Raw genomic sequence first — 14,970 nt, 5'->3', positions numbered from 1 at the left:
GTGACGAATGAGATCACTAGAATCAGAGATGACACTACGTTTCATGTGCTCTGAGCCTTCCATGAACCCTTGTATCCTTAGGCATCAAAATGTGTTAATATTCATATGTTTTGTTATATTTATTCTGAGACATTTCCTCTGTGTATTAATAGAAACATCTGTATATATTTGTCTCATTTGTGAAATGGAAAATTTTTAAAATCTTTAATTTTTCACAATTGTATTCTTTTTTCTTTTTCAAGTGACACTTCCTACTCAAAGTAGGTCTTAGTCAAAGAAACACAGAGTCAAAGTATGGAAACTTTGATGCTGAAACCCTCTTCAAGGTTAAACATTATTATAACAGCCCCTATTTATAATTCAGACATTGAAGTTCAGAGAAATAAACTTGCCAAGGGTAGGCGAATCACTTACTGGAGAACACACAGCTCCCAGTTCTGAATGTGATGTTCTTTTCAGTGCACTGAAAACATAATTAATGGGCTGAAATTGGCTCCTATGTCTGCAAAGAAAATTACAAGCAGACCTTCATTAGTGAGGTTTGGGCTAGTTTGTTTACTTTCAAGTCAGATAAAGAGTTCTTTTTAAACCATTATTAGATTACAAATGCTTTCTCCAACTGTGAAGGTTATCTCTTTGTTCTCGAATTGGTTTTCTTTTTGGTGTAGACCTTTATCTTTACAGAATCCTGTTTCCCCAATCTCCTTCGTCTCTAGTGCTTGTTGATACTTACCCATGATGAGCTCTTCTCATCCCAATCCTCTGGATTCTTTCCCTTTGTTTTCTTCTAGAACTTCACGGTTTCAGGTCACACATTTAAGCCTTGATCTACTTGAGGCTGATTTTTCTAAATCATGAGAGCTAGTAGCCTACTTTCATTCTTCTGTACATATGTGTCCCATTTCTTTGGCAGTATTTACTGAAATAAGTGTCTTTTGCCCAGTTTGTGTTCCTGTGATCTTAGCTGTACATGCCTATATTTGTTTGTAGATGCCCTGCTTCATTTCATCGGTCTGGATATTTGCTTTTATGCTAATACCATATTGTTATGAGTAGACTAGATTAAATTGTAGAGTATATTTAAATCAAGTAGTATTAGTTCTCTTGCTGTCTTCTTTCTTTAGGCTTACTTTTGTTTTCTAATATGTTATAGTTCTATATGAATTTTAGAATTACTTTTCTATTTACTGTGAGAAGTATCATTGACATTTTGATAAAATTTTATTGCAACTAAAAATGTAGTGAGTACTATGGCTGGCCCTGTCTAAACTAAATGGGTCACAAGTCAAAACATAAGGACCTGAATCTGGGAAAGAGACAAGTGGAGATGAAGTGGCCTTTATAGTGTTGCTGAGGAGATAAAGAAAGAATGGAGTTGGAAGGAAGTGCCAGAATATTTTATATACATGTATGGAACTGTTAAAGAACAAAAATAATCAATAAAGACACCACATACTTTACTAGTTACCCAGTAGAGATAGAAAGACAAATATAGCCAGAGGTCTTTCAATAGTGTGTCAGAGTAAAGAAAGGCAGTCAGAGAACCTGAAACTCAGAGAGAGAAGAGGAGAACAAAACATGATAGTGTAAGTTTAAGTGCTGAAAATTGATCCCTGGTACAGGGCTCTGAGGATGTATTTATTTACTTTACTGTTTAACTTCCCAATGATTAAATACTAAAATAAGTATAGCTTACCTTAAAATTTCTATTTTAATTTTTAAGTCATGCGTGTATGTCTGGAGGAAGGTCTAGGTCTATGCATGTGAGTGCAGTGCTTGTGGAGGCCAGAAGAGGGCATCTGATTCCCTGGAGCTGGAGTTACAGGCATCTGTGAGCCATCCAACTTGGGTGCTGGGAACCAAACATCTATGAAAGCAACATGCACTTCTAACTGCTGAACCTTCTATCCTGGTCCCAACAGCGGTCTGTGAGTTTGTTAAATCAAAGGAAGATAAATATTTGGGGAATATTAGAGAAATGGTGTGAAGTGGAGGAGGAGACAGGATGGATTCCAGATGGAAACAAAGAGGGTGCATTGATATTATAAAACAATACACACATGGAAAAAGGCTTCTTGATGACCCCTCATTCATCCCTCTGACGGTATTTTCTTCTGTGTGTTAGGAAACAGTGCTATATTATAATGCTACTTACTTCTCCTTTCCAATATGTCTTTTATTTTTAATTAATATATGACTTGTAGCCTATACATTTTTAACAGTTTCGATTGTTTGGTGTTCTCAAATGGTTTTTATATATGGTCCTCTTCTTCACCTACTTCAACCAAAGTGTATGTAAATAGACTTCCATGATTTCTTTTCCTAAAACATTCTTGACTCTTTTCACCTCAGAAGTTTTTAAGACATCTATAATCACATTAGATACCAAGTAGAACCTGTGCCAAGTTCTTCCACCCCCAGAAACTAAATGTTTTCTTTAATTAGTACACTATGTCCACCGCTGAGTTTTAGCCTCAAGCCCTGCATGAGTTGTGTAGCTGGGTCTAGGAGTATTTCCTGTCCTGGATCAAAACTGCCCATCTACCTTCTAGGCTGGGCATCCTTGCAGTGGAAGCCAGAACAAGGAGTAGGCTGCAGCTTTTCTCAGAAAAACCTTCAGAATGTTGCCCATAGGCATATTTTGGATGACTCTACTGATTTCTCAGATTGAAGGTATGTGTTATACTTTTCTGTAAGGTTTATTCATTACACCTGATCCGTGATCTCTTTAGCCACAATATTTAAACTGTAAGTTATAAAAACTCTAACTGCATTGGTGACTTGTCTGAGGATATCGTGTAGGGCTTGGAGTGGGTTACAGCTGGTAATGAGATTTAATGAGTCTGTGAAAGCCCAGATGACTCTTAAACACTGACAATCATGAGAGAGGGAAATGAGTATTTACAAAATACCTATAGAAGAATAGACACTCTGTTAGCCCTTAGCTACCTTGTATGTCAGAAGGTTTAAAATCCTATACTATTGTCACTTTTATCGATAAAGAATATGAAAATGGTGTTAGCAGATCAGAGAGATTAGATAGAATACTAGTGTCACACAGTTCATAAACTGGTGAATCCTTGATTCAAATCTGAGTACATTCCAAAAATCCACTATCTTTATTTAAAGCTATGCATGGTCTAGGATAAGCTCACAGCTGACTGCCAAAGTTATAGGACATGATAAAAGATAATGTTTAGCATGTTTAGCATGGGCATTAGGGCTCCCTAAGATTATCTAAGCAGTGGAAGCTTCGAACTTTACCTGTGGGAGTTAAGACTTCAAATGCAAATTTCACTGAAGAGAAAACAACAGGAGTTATTTAATATTGAAATAGGTCATTCAGGCACAGGCTTTGGCAGGAGGCAGTATCTGGGAAGAAATGTGCAGAATAAAAATCACAAAGGTGAAAATAGCCAAAGGACACTGTATCTTTGTCCTCCTTCTTCTAGTGTTGCTTATGTCTCCCTCATCTGTAAATACCCATCTCAACTTCTTCCCATCACCAACCAAAGAAGCTGTGAGTGCATGACTGCTAGTTGGAAACACATGAACTAGATGTGCATAAATCCATTTGTCACTCACTGGAGGGTGGGTTGTGATAATACATGGATTTTCCTTTTACATTTTCTTCTAGAAAAGGTGATTGTTGGAGTAGAGGGTCAACAACTAGTCCGTCCTAAAAAGCTCCCCCTGATACGGAAACGGGATCTTGAACACACCCATGACTCTGATGTGCCGGTATGTGTTCTGACTTAGTAAATAGGACTTAATGGCTTTCACAGTTGTGCAGTAGTGACTTTTCACCAACCTACGCAGATCTGTCTTTGAGACCTGGGATTTGAGGACCTTGAAGAACAGGGCGGATGACACTCTAATGCTGTAGACAATCTAACTTCAGTCTCAATGCACTTTATACACGAATGTAACAAAGAAAGTGATGATGCAAGGAAGGTTGTTTGAGTTCAGAAAAACATGTAAATAAATGCCGGTAAGCACATTCTAAATATCGACAGAGTAGCTCTTTCCCAGAACTTTCCCAGGACAGACAAATTTAAACACAGTTGTCTGGCACATACTATAGACTGTATCTGGGAAAGCATGGAAGCAAGGCAGAAGGCCACGCCCAGATTCAGGGTATACTGACCAGATTGGATTCTATAGCTGTGTTCTGACATGCAACAAGAATAAACATGTCTTATAAACTAAATGTAAATGCTTAACCCAGAAGGCATGAAATCACACCCAAGAACAATCCCGGGAACAAAATGCAACTGAGGTAAAAGGTCCTCTGCGTTTTTTCCTGGAGCCTCTCTCACGGTTCCCCAAGGCACTGTTCACCATGGGTCATTTTTTTTTTGTCCATGTTCTAACAGTGCAGAAAGCCATCTCTGCCTCCATGTGGGAGTAAGTATGAAGCAAATGTGGGTTTCAGTTTTGTAGAGGACCTCCACTTGGTTTACACCATATGCTTGGGGGTGACTGACCCTCAGTGGATTAGGAAACAAAAAAAGAGGACTGCTCAAGCTTTGGGGGAGCGGTTTTCTGTTTTTCAGTTTCAGCGAGGCATTCTCCTGAGTGTTTGCAGACTTGTGTAATGCACCCTAAATTCTTCTGAGCTGGTGACCTTGGAGTGCAATCTCCAGCCTTCAGTTTGCTTTTGCAGGTTTTCAGTGTGCAGACTTACTTGCTTTACAGGTTTTGCAGCCCAATAGGACAGCTTTCATGAAAATAAAACAAAACAAAAAAAAACCCAACTGCCTGGCCTTGCAATGGTGTTCATTTGAGTGTTAACATTTCAAAATACCTAAAGTATTATTTTCAAAAGAAGATTTACTATATAAGATAGATAATATACACGAGATGGAGCAAGCATTATAATTATTCACTATCCAGGATTATAAAGATCTTAGATGTGTGTTGTTAGGGAGTTATAATTAGATACTTGCATTTTACAGCCTAGGTTTTAACTTGGGTTCACAGAAAATACTGACAGGTCTCCTGCCCCGACAACGACAAGAGTGCAAACCTCTCCTGGTGCCATGACTTTTCTTTCCTTTCCCATGGTGGCAGCTAGTTTTTCATACCCTCACTTGTTAGTTCTCAGTCATTAGAAAGCTACATTTAAGCTTTTCACGTGATCTCATAGCTTGACACAAGGAAGAGGCAGCTCTCTGCCCTTTTGCTTCTGGAGGTAATGCTGTGCTATTTTTCTCTAATAAGATTCTTTGCAAGTATTATTTTAATCTTCAACTCTTTCCTCATCTTCTCAAACCTTTATGTAGTTAAAGGTTGATACCGAGCCAAGTGGGGAACCTGCTTCCTACCACCCAATAGGCAGGAGCTGTTGTCTTAGGACAGTGAAGCTTTGTATCAGAAACTCTACCATGTGTGAAATTAGCCCGGGCCAGGGAAGAAATACACAGGGTGAGCCTGGAGCTGAAAAGCATCTCTCACTGAAACAAAAGACCTGCCCCTCAACTCCGAATCTGTATTGGTGAGGGCATATCAAAAGAGGGCAGGAGCCAACTTGTAGCTCCCCCAAGAGAAAATATGGGACAATATGAATAATAAGATAAATGATGGGCTTTTTTGCTGCAATATAAAAAATTCCAGTAGGATCCATGAGGCTTTACTGATACTAACAAATTAGAGAATAACTAAACACACATGGGAAGATAGATCAATGTTCCATACAGAAGAAGTGATCATTTCTATCTGTCATCTCCTCTTCAGGAAGTAGTGTAGGTCCTCACCCCTTAACCGTGGGTTTCACCTATTATTTCATTCCAAAGAGTGAAGCGTAGGGCAGAAGAAAGAGTCACTTTACAGAGAGAAAATTATGGGTAAGTAAGATGTCTGTTAGGTGACCAAGGTCAGCATTTCTCATAAGTCACATTGACAATATGGACTCTTTTTTTTTTCCGTGTCAGTGGTTATTTATTTATTTATACTTTTAGAAATAGTTTAAAGCTAGTCCACCGTCTTCTAGCTTCCACTGTTTCTGCTGCAGTCTGCGGTTCTCCTCAGTGTGTCTGCCATGAGTGAAGCCTCCCTCAGCAATTTCACACTTCGATCTTGTTTCTGCTTCTCAGTACTTAGAGTTCCTCACATTGAAATTCCTTTAGTTTTATTAATCTGTAACTGTAAGCTTGGTGGTGGATTGGGAGGGGGGGAGGAGGGAGGACAGGGAGGAATCTGTGGCTGATATGTAAAATTAAATTAATTATAAAATGTAAAATTAAATTAATTATAAAATGTAAAAAAAGAAATAGCTGCTCTCAAAATTAATTAATCAAGCAATTAATTAGTTAATTAAAAAAAAACACATTTGTGAGAAGACAATATGGACTCTTGAGGTGACACCGTGGTTCTGTCTTTAGTGGTTTTCATTGGAAAACCATAAACTTTAGCCAAGCATTAAGAAGAGCAATAAAATACCCAAGAGTCATCCCATAGGACATCTGATGAGTGCAAGGCAAAAATGTCAAAGCCATCAAAAAATCCATGAAATTATTGGGCTTGAGAAGACCAAGGGGCTATGACAAACAAACATAATGTGGCTTTGGAGTTAGGACCATGCAAAAATAAGAAGACAGCCAGTAAAACTGAGAGCATAAAAATAATTACACACTTTAACGATAATGCAATCTTAGTTCATGAGTTGTGAAAATTATAACTATGTAACATGTTAATAGTAGGAGGCTTGGATGGGAACTCAACACTATCTTCTCAAATAGTTTTAAAATCTACTCTGTTGATCATATTAAGTGCTATGCCTGAAGTAACAGTTTCCTCAAACAGATGAAGAATTAACTTTAAAAATGGGTAACACATATGAGCAATAACTATGGACCAGCACTAGAAAGAATTCTCACAAAGTATAAAAAAACAAACATAATGAATCAAAAGATCAGCAAACTCCTCATAACTACCCTGGAAGAAAGCAGCTGTGCTAATAGTCATCAAAGTAAAGGGAAAATTAGAATTTCATCGTTCATTACTGACAGCCACTAGAACTAATAAGCCGATCTGTCAGGACTAGATATTCCTGTCGGCATATCCAACCAGGGCTGCCATGGATTGTGCTGGCAGATTTTCTAAATCTATGTTCCTTTTCTTCAGAGCAACTTGCCAGTACATATCAAAAGCCTTACTTATTTTATCCATGTTGTAGAAAAATGCAACTCTAGCTACAATGAACCTTGCAAACTAAATTTCTGATAATTGATGCAAAGTAAGTAAATTAAGTTCTTTTCATATTGATGTATAACAGCTATTAAACGTCTTCTATATGAGACTATTTACAATAGGAAGTAGTAATAATGATTTGTGAAGAAGAAAGGAAGAATATGGAATATATATACAAAACTGTTTTTAAAACACAAAAGGGAAGATCTTTTATAAGAACAAGCTAATATACGTTATATAAGTGAATATAAAGTGATATGTACACTCTTCAATGAGAGATGAATATACATTATCCATTTTATTTCCTTACTAGAAAAGTCTTTTGAACTAAAATATAATTGATAGAATCATCTTTATAATTGTGTCTCTCTTTAAATTCATCTCTGTCAATGTTTCTTCCCTGAAGTTACTGTGAGGATCTCTAGGTGGGTAATGGCCCCTGAGCCACACTCTACACACCCTCTTACCATAAATAGATGTGGAAGTCACAGGGAAGATCTTGTTTTCCAGGAGGCATATGAAGAAGAACTGTTGTATGAACTAAAATTGGGCAAAAAAACTTTAATCCTTCACCTTCTGAAATCAAGGTAAGATGTTTTGTTTTGTTTCAACAGAGTCTCTTATAGCCCAGGCTATTCTCAAATTCACTATGTAGTTGAGGATGACCTCAAACTCCTTATCCTCCTCCCTCTACCTCTCTAGTGCTAGGATCATAGTTGTTCACTACCATTATTGAATTTACAAATCTGGTTGGCATGTCAATAGGTTTCTTATTATAGCTCCATTATTTGATACCCAAAGATATGCCATTGAGTTACTTTATCAGATGAGGAAAGTTCACTGAGAAATGTTTGGGGATTGCTTTGTCTTAGTAAAAGTGGATCAGCATATTAAAGATCTAAAGACAAATTGAAGGAGTCACATTTATAGACAATAGGGCCATATCTGATGCAGCTATTCTTTGAAATAGTCATAGTGTAATTTACACTTGTTGGTTTTAAATGTTGAACCATCCTCACATGACTAGGTTAAAACTCTATAAATTATTTTTCAGAAGTTTTTAAAATACTGCTTTGGTAAAATTGCCACAATTTTTCCTGAATTTTCTGAAGCACATATAATAGTATGAGATTCAGTTTTTGAAAGGTTTCTTATCAGCATGCCTAATATTATTTAAATATATTCATGTGTATGTATATATGTGTGCATGTGTATGTATATATGTATGTATATGCAGGAAAGGACTTCTTGAGATTCAAAGGCATCTTTGAGGCTTCACAACCATTTTTGTGACCATTTTTGTATGTAATGTTTTTATTTTTATTTTTTTATTTTTTGTTTTTTTGAGGCAGGGTTTCTCTGTGTAGTTTTGGTGCTTGTCCTGGATCTTGCTCTGTAGACCAATCTGACCTCGAACTCACAGAGATCCGCCTGCCTCTGCCTCCTGAGTACTGGGATTAAAGGTGTGCACCACTGCCACCCAGCTGGTAATGTTTTTAAAATAAATAATTCTCTTTACTTCTTCTCTCTCTTTCAGGGAATTCCTCGCCTCAAATTACAGTGAGACATACTACAATGTAAAGGGAGATATGTTCACCAGGCACCCACCGATCTTGGTATCTTGTAAAACCTTCCTCTTCCTCCTCTCTGAAATGGTTATTTCCTGGTTAAAAAAAAAAAAATGCCAGATTTCCAGATTATTTCAAAGCTTCTCTAAAGGAGCTAGCCCTGAGTTGACTGTTCTTACTAAGTGATGATAGAATAGAAAGTGGGACCCATTGAGCCCTACAGGGAGCTGATCACTTCCTAACAAGCAGAGCAAAGACTGTATCATATCTTTCTTTGCTAAAGTTTCTCTATATTCACTATGGTGGTTAAGTGGAAAAAGGCTGAAGCAGGAGCCAAAATAAACATAGCATATCCTGACTGAGTTGTAATTAAGTAAAAGGGGTAAAATCTAAACACATGAAACAACTTTCAAGATATGCTCTTACTTGGTCTGTGACACCCATCCAGCCCTTCTGATACACGAGCATTAAAGTCTCCTCTTCATTCTCCAGAGGAAGCTTTGCATAACTCATTACTATTATTCTAGGGGTAGAGAATCTTCTTCATTACCTTTCAGAACTTTCTATCTATAGTCCTTAAACAAGAGAATGACTTCCTCCACCCAAAAGTATCCTTTAAAAACTCTATTTCCTCTATATAAATCAACTGTAAACTTGTTTAAGAGCTACATCACCATGCAGCCTTAAAATACGGGACAAAAGGAACATAGAATACCAAGTGTGAGGTATGTGGAGGGCCACAGGAAGTGTCACCTATGGGCTGGTGCGCAGACAGAGGAGATGAAAAGGGTCATCGCCCGATGGAATTATCATGAGCAATGCACTAAGCAGGAGTAATAAAGATTCCAGCTGGATTGAAGCAGTGAAACAGGAGGGACGAACATTGGGGTGGGGTAGCTGGCAAGGAAGATCTAACTTTAGAAACATCACAAGCTTGGCTTGATTTAGTAGGCAGCTAAGGAAGAGACAGAACTTTGTCGAGGATTTGAGGATGGACAGAGGAGTCATATTTATAAGAGAAGGAGTCACATTTATAGGAAAACGGTCAGATTTGAAACTAGTCTCATTGTCTAATAGACAAACTTATGAGGAAATAATTTATATATGGCTTGACACAAAGTAGTCATTCAATTAGAATAAAAGGTTCCTAAAGCAGGTTCAAATGTCTTAAATGATGCCATGAGTAAATTCAATGCAAATGTCACTTATGAAATACTGATTTATTTCTCAACAGAAATTAATCAACTACCAGTATTTTTAGTTTCAGCATTTACACCTACCTTAATCAACTCTTCTGTTTTAGGATCACTGTTTTTACCAAGGGTCCATCATACATGAATTTGATTCTGCTGCTAGTATCAGCACTTGTAATGGTCTGAGGTAAGGCAGAGTAGCTTCCTAATTCATTTTCTATTGATGTTCATGACAACCCCTTGACTGATTTCTTTTCCCCAATCTAGTAAATATATAAGTTAGTGGGCTGATAGAACACAGGAGGTTGGGAGTAATGAAGGGCGAGGGTCGAGGGAAAGAGAGCCTGTGGGAGCGGGAGAGCCCAGCTGGATCAAGAACAGAGAGGGAGAACAAGGAATAGGAGACCATGGTAAGTGAAGACCACATGAGAAAAGGAAGAAACAAAGTGCTAGAGAAGCCCTCAGAAATCCACAAAGATACCCCCACAATAGACTGCTGGCAATGGACAGCCGGGACTGACCTACTCTGGTGATGGGATGGCCAAACACCCTAATAGTTGTGCCAAAAACCCCATCCAAGGACTGAGGAATCTGGATGCAGAGATCTAGGGCTAGGCCCCGGGTGGAGCACTGGGAGTCTAATTAGCGAGAAAGAGGAGGGTTTATATGAGTGAGAGAGAATTGTTGAAACCAACATTGGATAAAGCACAGGGACAAATAGCCAAACGAATGGAAACACATGAACTATAAACCAAAGGCTGAGGGGCCCCCAATTGGATCAGGCCCTCTGAATAGGTGAGACAGTTAATTGGCTTGATCTGTTTGGGAGGCATCTAGGCAGTGGTACTGGGTCCTGTGCTCATTGCATGAGTTGGCTGTTTGAAACCTGGGGCTTATGCAGGGACACTTGGCTCAGTCTGGGAGGAGGGGACTGGACCTGCCTGGACTGAGTCTACCAGGTTGATCTCAGTCCTTGGGGGAGGCTTTGCCCTGGAGGAGGTGGGAATGGGGCGTGAGCTGGGGGGAAGGGGAGGGGGCAGGAGGGAGGAGAACAAGGGAATCCGTGGCTGATATGTAGAGCTGAATGGTATTGTAAAATAAAATGAAAGGAAAAGAAAAAAAAAGAAAAACTTTTAAAATAGAAAAAAAAGTTAGTGGGAAGGGGGCGCTGTGTGCTCTCAGTAGTGAATGTGAACTCTAGCCTGTGGTTTATGCTCATGTTCAACTACAAGATGCCTAACACACAACCCCCAACAAGGTGAGTCTTCAGCATAGATTGGAGGGATTCAGAGCTGGTAGATTCCAGGACACTATTCAGCAGTACTCTCACATTAGAGGTCAGGATGCTGAAAGTACACAATTGCTTAAGAACACAGATCTTGCAAGTATTGGACAGACTCCACAGTGCAGGATTTCTGACTCCGAAGTCTGTGGGTTCCTCCGACACTACAATGTTCCAGTCATTTTTCTTTATGCTAGTCTAAGCCCATTCTGGTTTGGAAAGTAAAAAGTCAGAAATAAAGCTTGTACTTTTTCTTTAAGTTCTTAGACTTAAAGGTAAAAATGAAAGATGTGAGTCAGAAGGAAAAACAAGTTCTGTTTTCATTTGTCCTGACTTTCCTTGAGTGGCTCCTGGAATTCTCACAAATGGGAATCTCTTTTATGACAAAACGACCTAACAAAGTGTCTGCACCTTTAGACACCTACTCTACAGTTGGTGAATGATATATTTATCACATGTACGCAGACACTTTGAGGCAACCACTAGGGAAAGCTGCTTTTCTGCCTATGCTCCAAGCAGAAATCACGCCGATCAGCTTCTGAGGACAAAGGTTGACTCTTTCTTAGAAAAGGTTACTAATCCCGTCAAAGGCCGTGTCTGTGTCACTTGTTTGCTACCTAAATCAGCCCGCTCAGAAGGTTTGATCCCAGGAACTTCCCTCTCTGGGACGCTAATGTCACTATATCAGGGGGGGGATAGCTACAGATTTGAATAATGTTGTGTTGCTATTTCCACAGGGGCTTCTTCAGAGTGAATGACCAACGGTATCTCATCGAACCAGTAAAATACTCGGATGAGGGAGAGCATTTGGTGTTCAAATACAATGTTAAGGCGCCCTATGCTACCAATTACTCCTGTTCAGGGCTCAATTTTACCAAGAAGTTTGCTCCGATAGATGCTAAGTATATAAAAGAGCACAAAGGGGAAGTAAGTATTCTAAATCCTCCTTATTAAACCAAAAAAACAAAAAACCACTCTGATCTCCCAAGAAAAAGTCTGTGCACACAATAGTGAAATGCAGGTCCTATTCTGAATTGGAAACTCATGGTCCAAAGACTGAACATCAAACTTCTTTATGTCTATGTAGAAAGTATTTATTCTCTTCAGCAAATCCCCGTTTGTTTCATCAGTTTCCATAAAGGAAAAGCTTCCCACCCTCCATATGGAATGCCAGCGTTGAGGCTGTAAGCAACTGGAAAAGGATGGTTTGTAGTATCCTATCTTACTCTTCCTTACCACTTAGGGAGAAGTTGGTGATGACAAACTCACCTCTTACACCAGATTCAGTGTTATGATAAAAGACAGTCAAGGATGCTAACAGGTCCAGTTTCTGGTGGGCTGGCTGCAACATGCTCAGTGTTTTTAGGCTTCCTCACATCAGATGCTATCTTCCTGACTCTCCTAGATGTTAGCTGGTAGGCCACAGGTTTGTTTTACATCTCATGTTTATGGTCTAGGCAGTGGGTGTCTAAAACATTACATAACTCACAGGTATTTCTTGGTTGAGTATCTCAATGGATAAATAATTACATATATCAGCAAAGGATGACTTTGTCAAATTTTTGAAGAGTAGCCCTGGGCACTGTTCAGAAAATGCACTTGTTCCACAGGGCTAGAAGCTCAGAATTTCCTAGTATTTGTGTTTCCTATAATGGAAAGGCCGATAATTATTGGCAGTGCTTATAAGTGTTCCTAGGATTGAGAATACCACACAGTAAAAAAGGGTAGGGGGCATTGTGGAGAAGTTGGAGAAATATGGGCATTCTTAGCAGTTATTTCTCAGTTATACAAACATGTATGTATGCATATACATACAGTTGTGTGTATAGATATAAATACACAACTGTATGGGCTAGTGGCACATGACCTTAGTTACAAGCTGTTTTGTTTATAGATGAAAAAAAGAAACCCAAAATATAAAAATACTTTATTTGTAATAATTTACAACTCTTATTTATGCTGGAAAACTAAACAAAAAAGGCAAAATAGTCAAATATGGAATGTTACTCAAAGATTATTAAAATCTAATGTGTGGGTCCAGATGTTTTAATGAGAAAAGTTCATAGGTGTATTAGATACACCCATTTGTTTCACCTTCAAATATGATAGTATTAAGATTCCTTATCATGAAAAGTTGTTTTTTTCTATTAAATTGGTAATAGGTTTCATTGAACTTTCTGTCCATTTTCAGGGCTTCCACAAAGAAAACTTTATTGAACTGTTCGTTGTTGTTGATGAATATGTGGTGAGTTCTCAGATGGACATTAGACACCTTATTCCTCTGTAAAACTACACCTCGGGTTCTCACTTAGAGAGAAGGAAATTCCACTAAGTTCCATTCTAGATTCACATGTCCGCTTTCAGCTCCCCAAAACATACATATTATAAGAAATTCTTAAGTACCTTCACTATCTTACAGATTAATCTAAAATAGAACACTCTATTCTTACTGTGACTAATAGGAATTTTGAACAATTTATACTTGAAAACGGGTCAATAATCTAGACTTGAACTCAACAGAAGACACTGAAAACTTTCAAACGCTAAAAATTAAGGAGAAAACTTCATCAGAATGGGAAGTAAAATTCAAAGGTTGTATATCTGTATTTAGAGCATATCGGAAGATAGAATTAAGTACTTAAACATTCTAATGAAGAAAGAGATCATTTCTCCCAGTTGAACCTCTAGCCATGAAGTCAATCCTATTACCAAAGATCCTCCCAAGGACCTCAGAAGACAGAAATAACTTCCTGTCTGCCTGTAGCCATGGCAGGGAAAATGGCAACCACTGGAAGACAGACTCCAGGTCTGTGCTATGTGCAGATGCTCCACATCAGGCATGCCAGCATCTAGTGTTCAATTGCTGATATACTAAGCAAAATTTCCAACATATAAACTGTTTGGAGATCTGGTAAACAACTAGAGCATGAGTAGAAATTTCCCAATAAAGCCATTTCAATGGCCCTAGATAAAATGGACCTCATGAGGCAGCCAACCAATGTAACAGGAAATAGGTTAGTTGTCCAAGAACTGTCAACAAGCCAATTATGCTGTATACTAGGGGAATCGATAAAGTCATTGCAAATATGAAAAATGAATAGAGCAAAGTGAATGGAACAGTAAAAGAGAGGCTACATAAAATGATGAGCTTTCTGGACAAAGCTACCTTAGCATCTGTAAGAGGAAAAAGTGCATATCTCCAAGTGAATTAAACAGAGATTAGACACACATGAAGAGAGACTGCATGAGGCAGAGGACGTAGCAAGGAAATCACTATGGAGCACAGGGAAGTAAAGAGCTGGTACCAACTATGAAAGAGGAATGAACTTGAAAAGCTGCATGAAAAGGCAGTGGTGAGTTCATGCAGGCAACCAAATGGCAGATGGTCTCTGAGAGGCAATCCTTATGAGTTTTCCAAAAATAAATGTTAAATCAGATAGCAATGTATGAAAAATTCCAACAGTGAAGACAAGTGGGGGACGAAACATATTTTTCAGATCAGTTGAAGCAAAGAGGTACGTTAACTCTACAATTTACACAGCATACAATTTATAAGTAATAGGAGATTGTGTATATTTCAAGAATAATATATTTAAAACATCACTGAAAATATTATTATCCTCAAATTTGGCACAAAATATCTGGCAGTGACAAAGGATTGGGGGAAAGAAAGCATACTTAAAATATGGTTGGTACCACTGACCTAGCAACTTCAAGGAGAAAGAAGAACACACTT

General features: G+C 38.4%; 1 protein-coding gene across 3 annotated transcripts in view; it reads left to right on the top strand.

Moving 5' to 3' along the window:
- Nucleotides 1–2,453: 2,453 nt before the first annotated feature.
- The window catches only part of Adam7 (ADAM metallopeptidase domain 7), a 37,804-nt gene continuing 25,287 nt past the window's right edge, over nucleotides 2,454–14,970 (top strand). Inside the window, exons 1-7 of one of the 3 annotated variants that reach the window (XM_006986359.4) lie at nucleotides 2,454–2,673; nucleotides 3,638–3,741; nucleotides 7,702–7,778; nucleotides 8,729–8,807; nucleotides 10,063–10,139; nucleotides 11,972–12,161; nucleotides 13,426–13,479. In XM_006986359.4, coding sequence (XP_006986421.3) covers nucleotides 2,622–2,673; nucleotides 3,638–3,741; nucleotides 7,702–7,778; nucleotides 8,729–8,807; nucleotides 10,063–10,139; nucleotides 11,972–12,161; nucleotides 13,426–13,479 — 633 coding nt within the window. In that variant the 5' untranslated portion in view covers nucleotides 2,454–2,621. The remainder of the gene's footprint in view (nucleotides 2,674–3,637; nucleotides 3,742–7,701; nucleotides 7,779–8,728; nucleotides 8,808–10,062; nucleotides 10,140–11,971; nucleotides 12,162–13,425; nucleotides 13,480–14,970) is intronic. The other 2 variants (XM_076545266.1, XM_076545265.1) reach the window with 2 other exon arrangements.

This window comes from Peromyscus maniculatus, chromosome 9 (genome assembly GCF_049852395.1).
Source record: "Peromyscus maniculatus bairdii isolate BWxNUB_F1_BW_parent chromosome 9, HU_Pman_BW_mat_3.1, whole genome shotgun sequence".
In the NCBI taxonomy this organism is placed as follows: Eukaryota; Metazoa; Chordata; class Mammalia; order Rodentia; family Cricetidae; genus Peromyscus; species Peromyscus maniculatus.
Note: the sequence above shows the minus strand (reverse complement) of the source record. Positions and strands in the feature narration are given on the sequence as shown.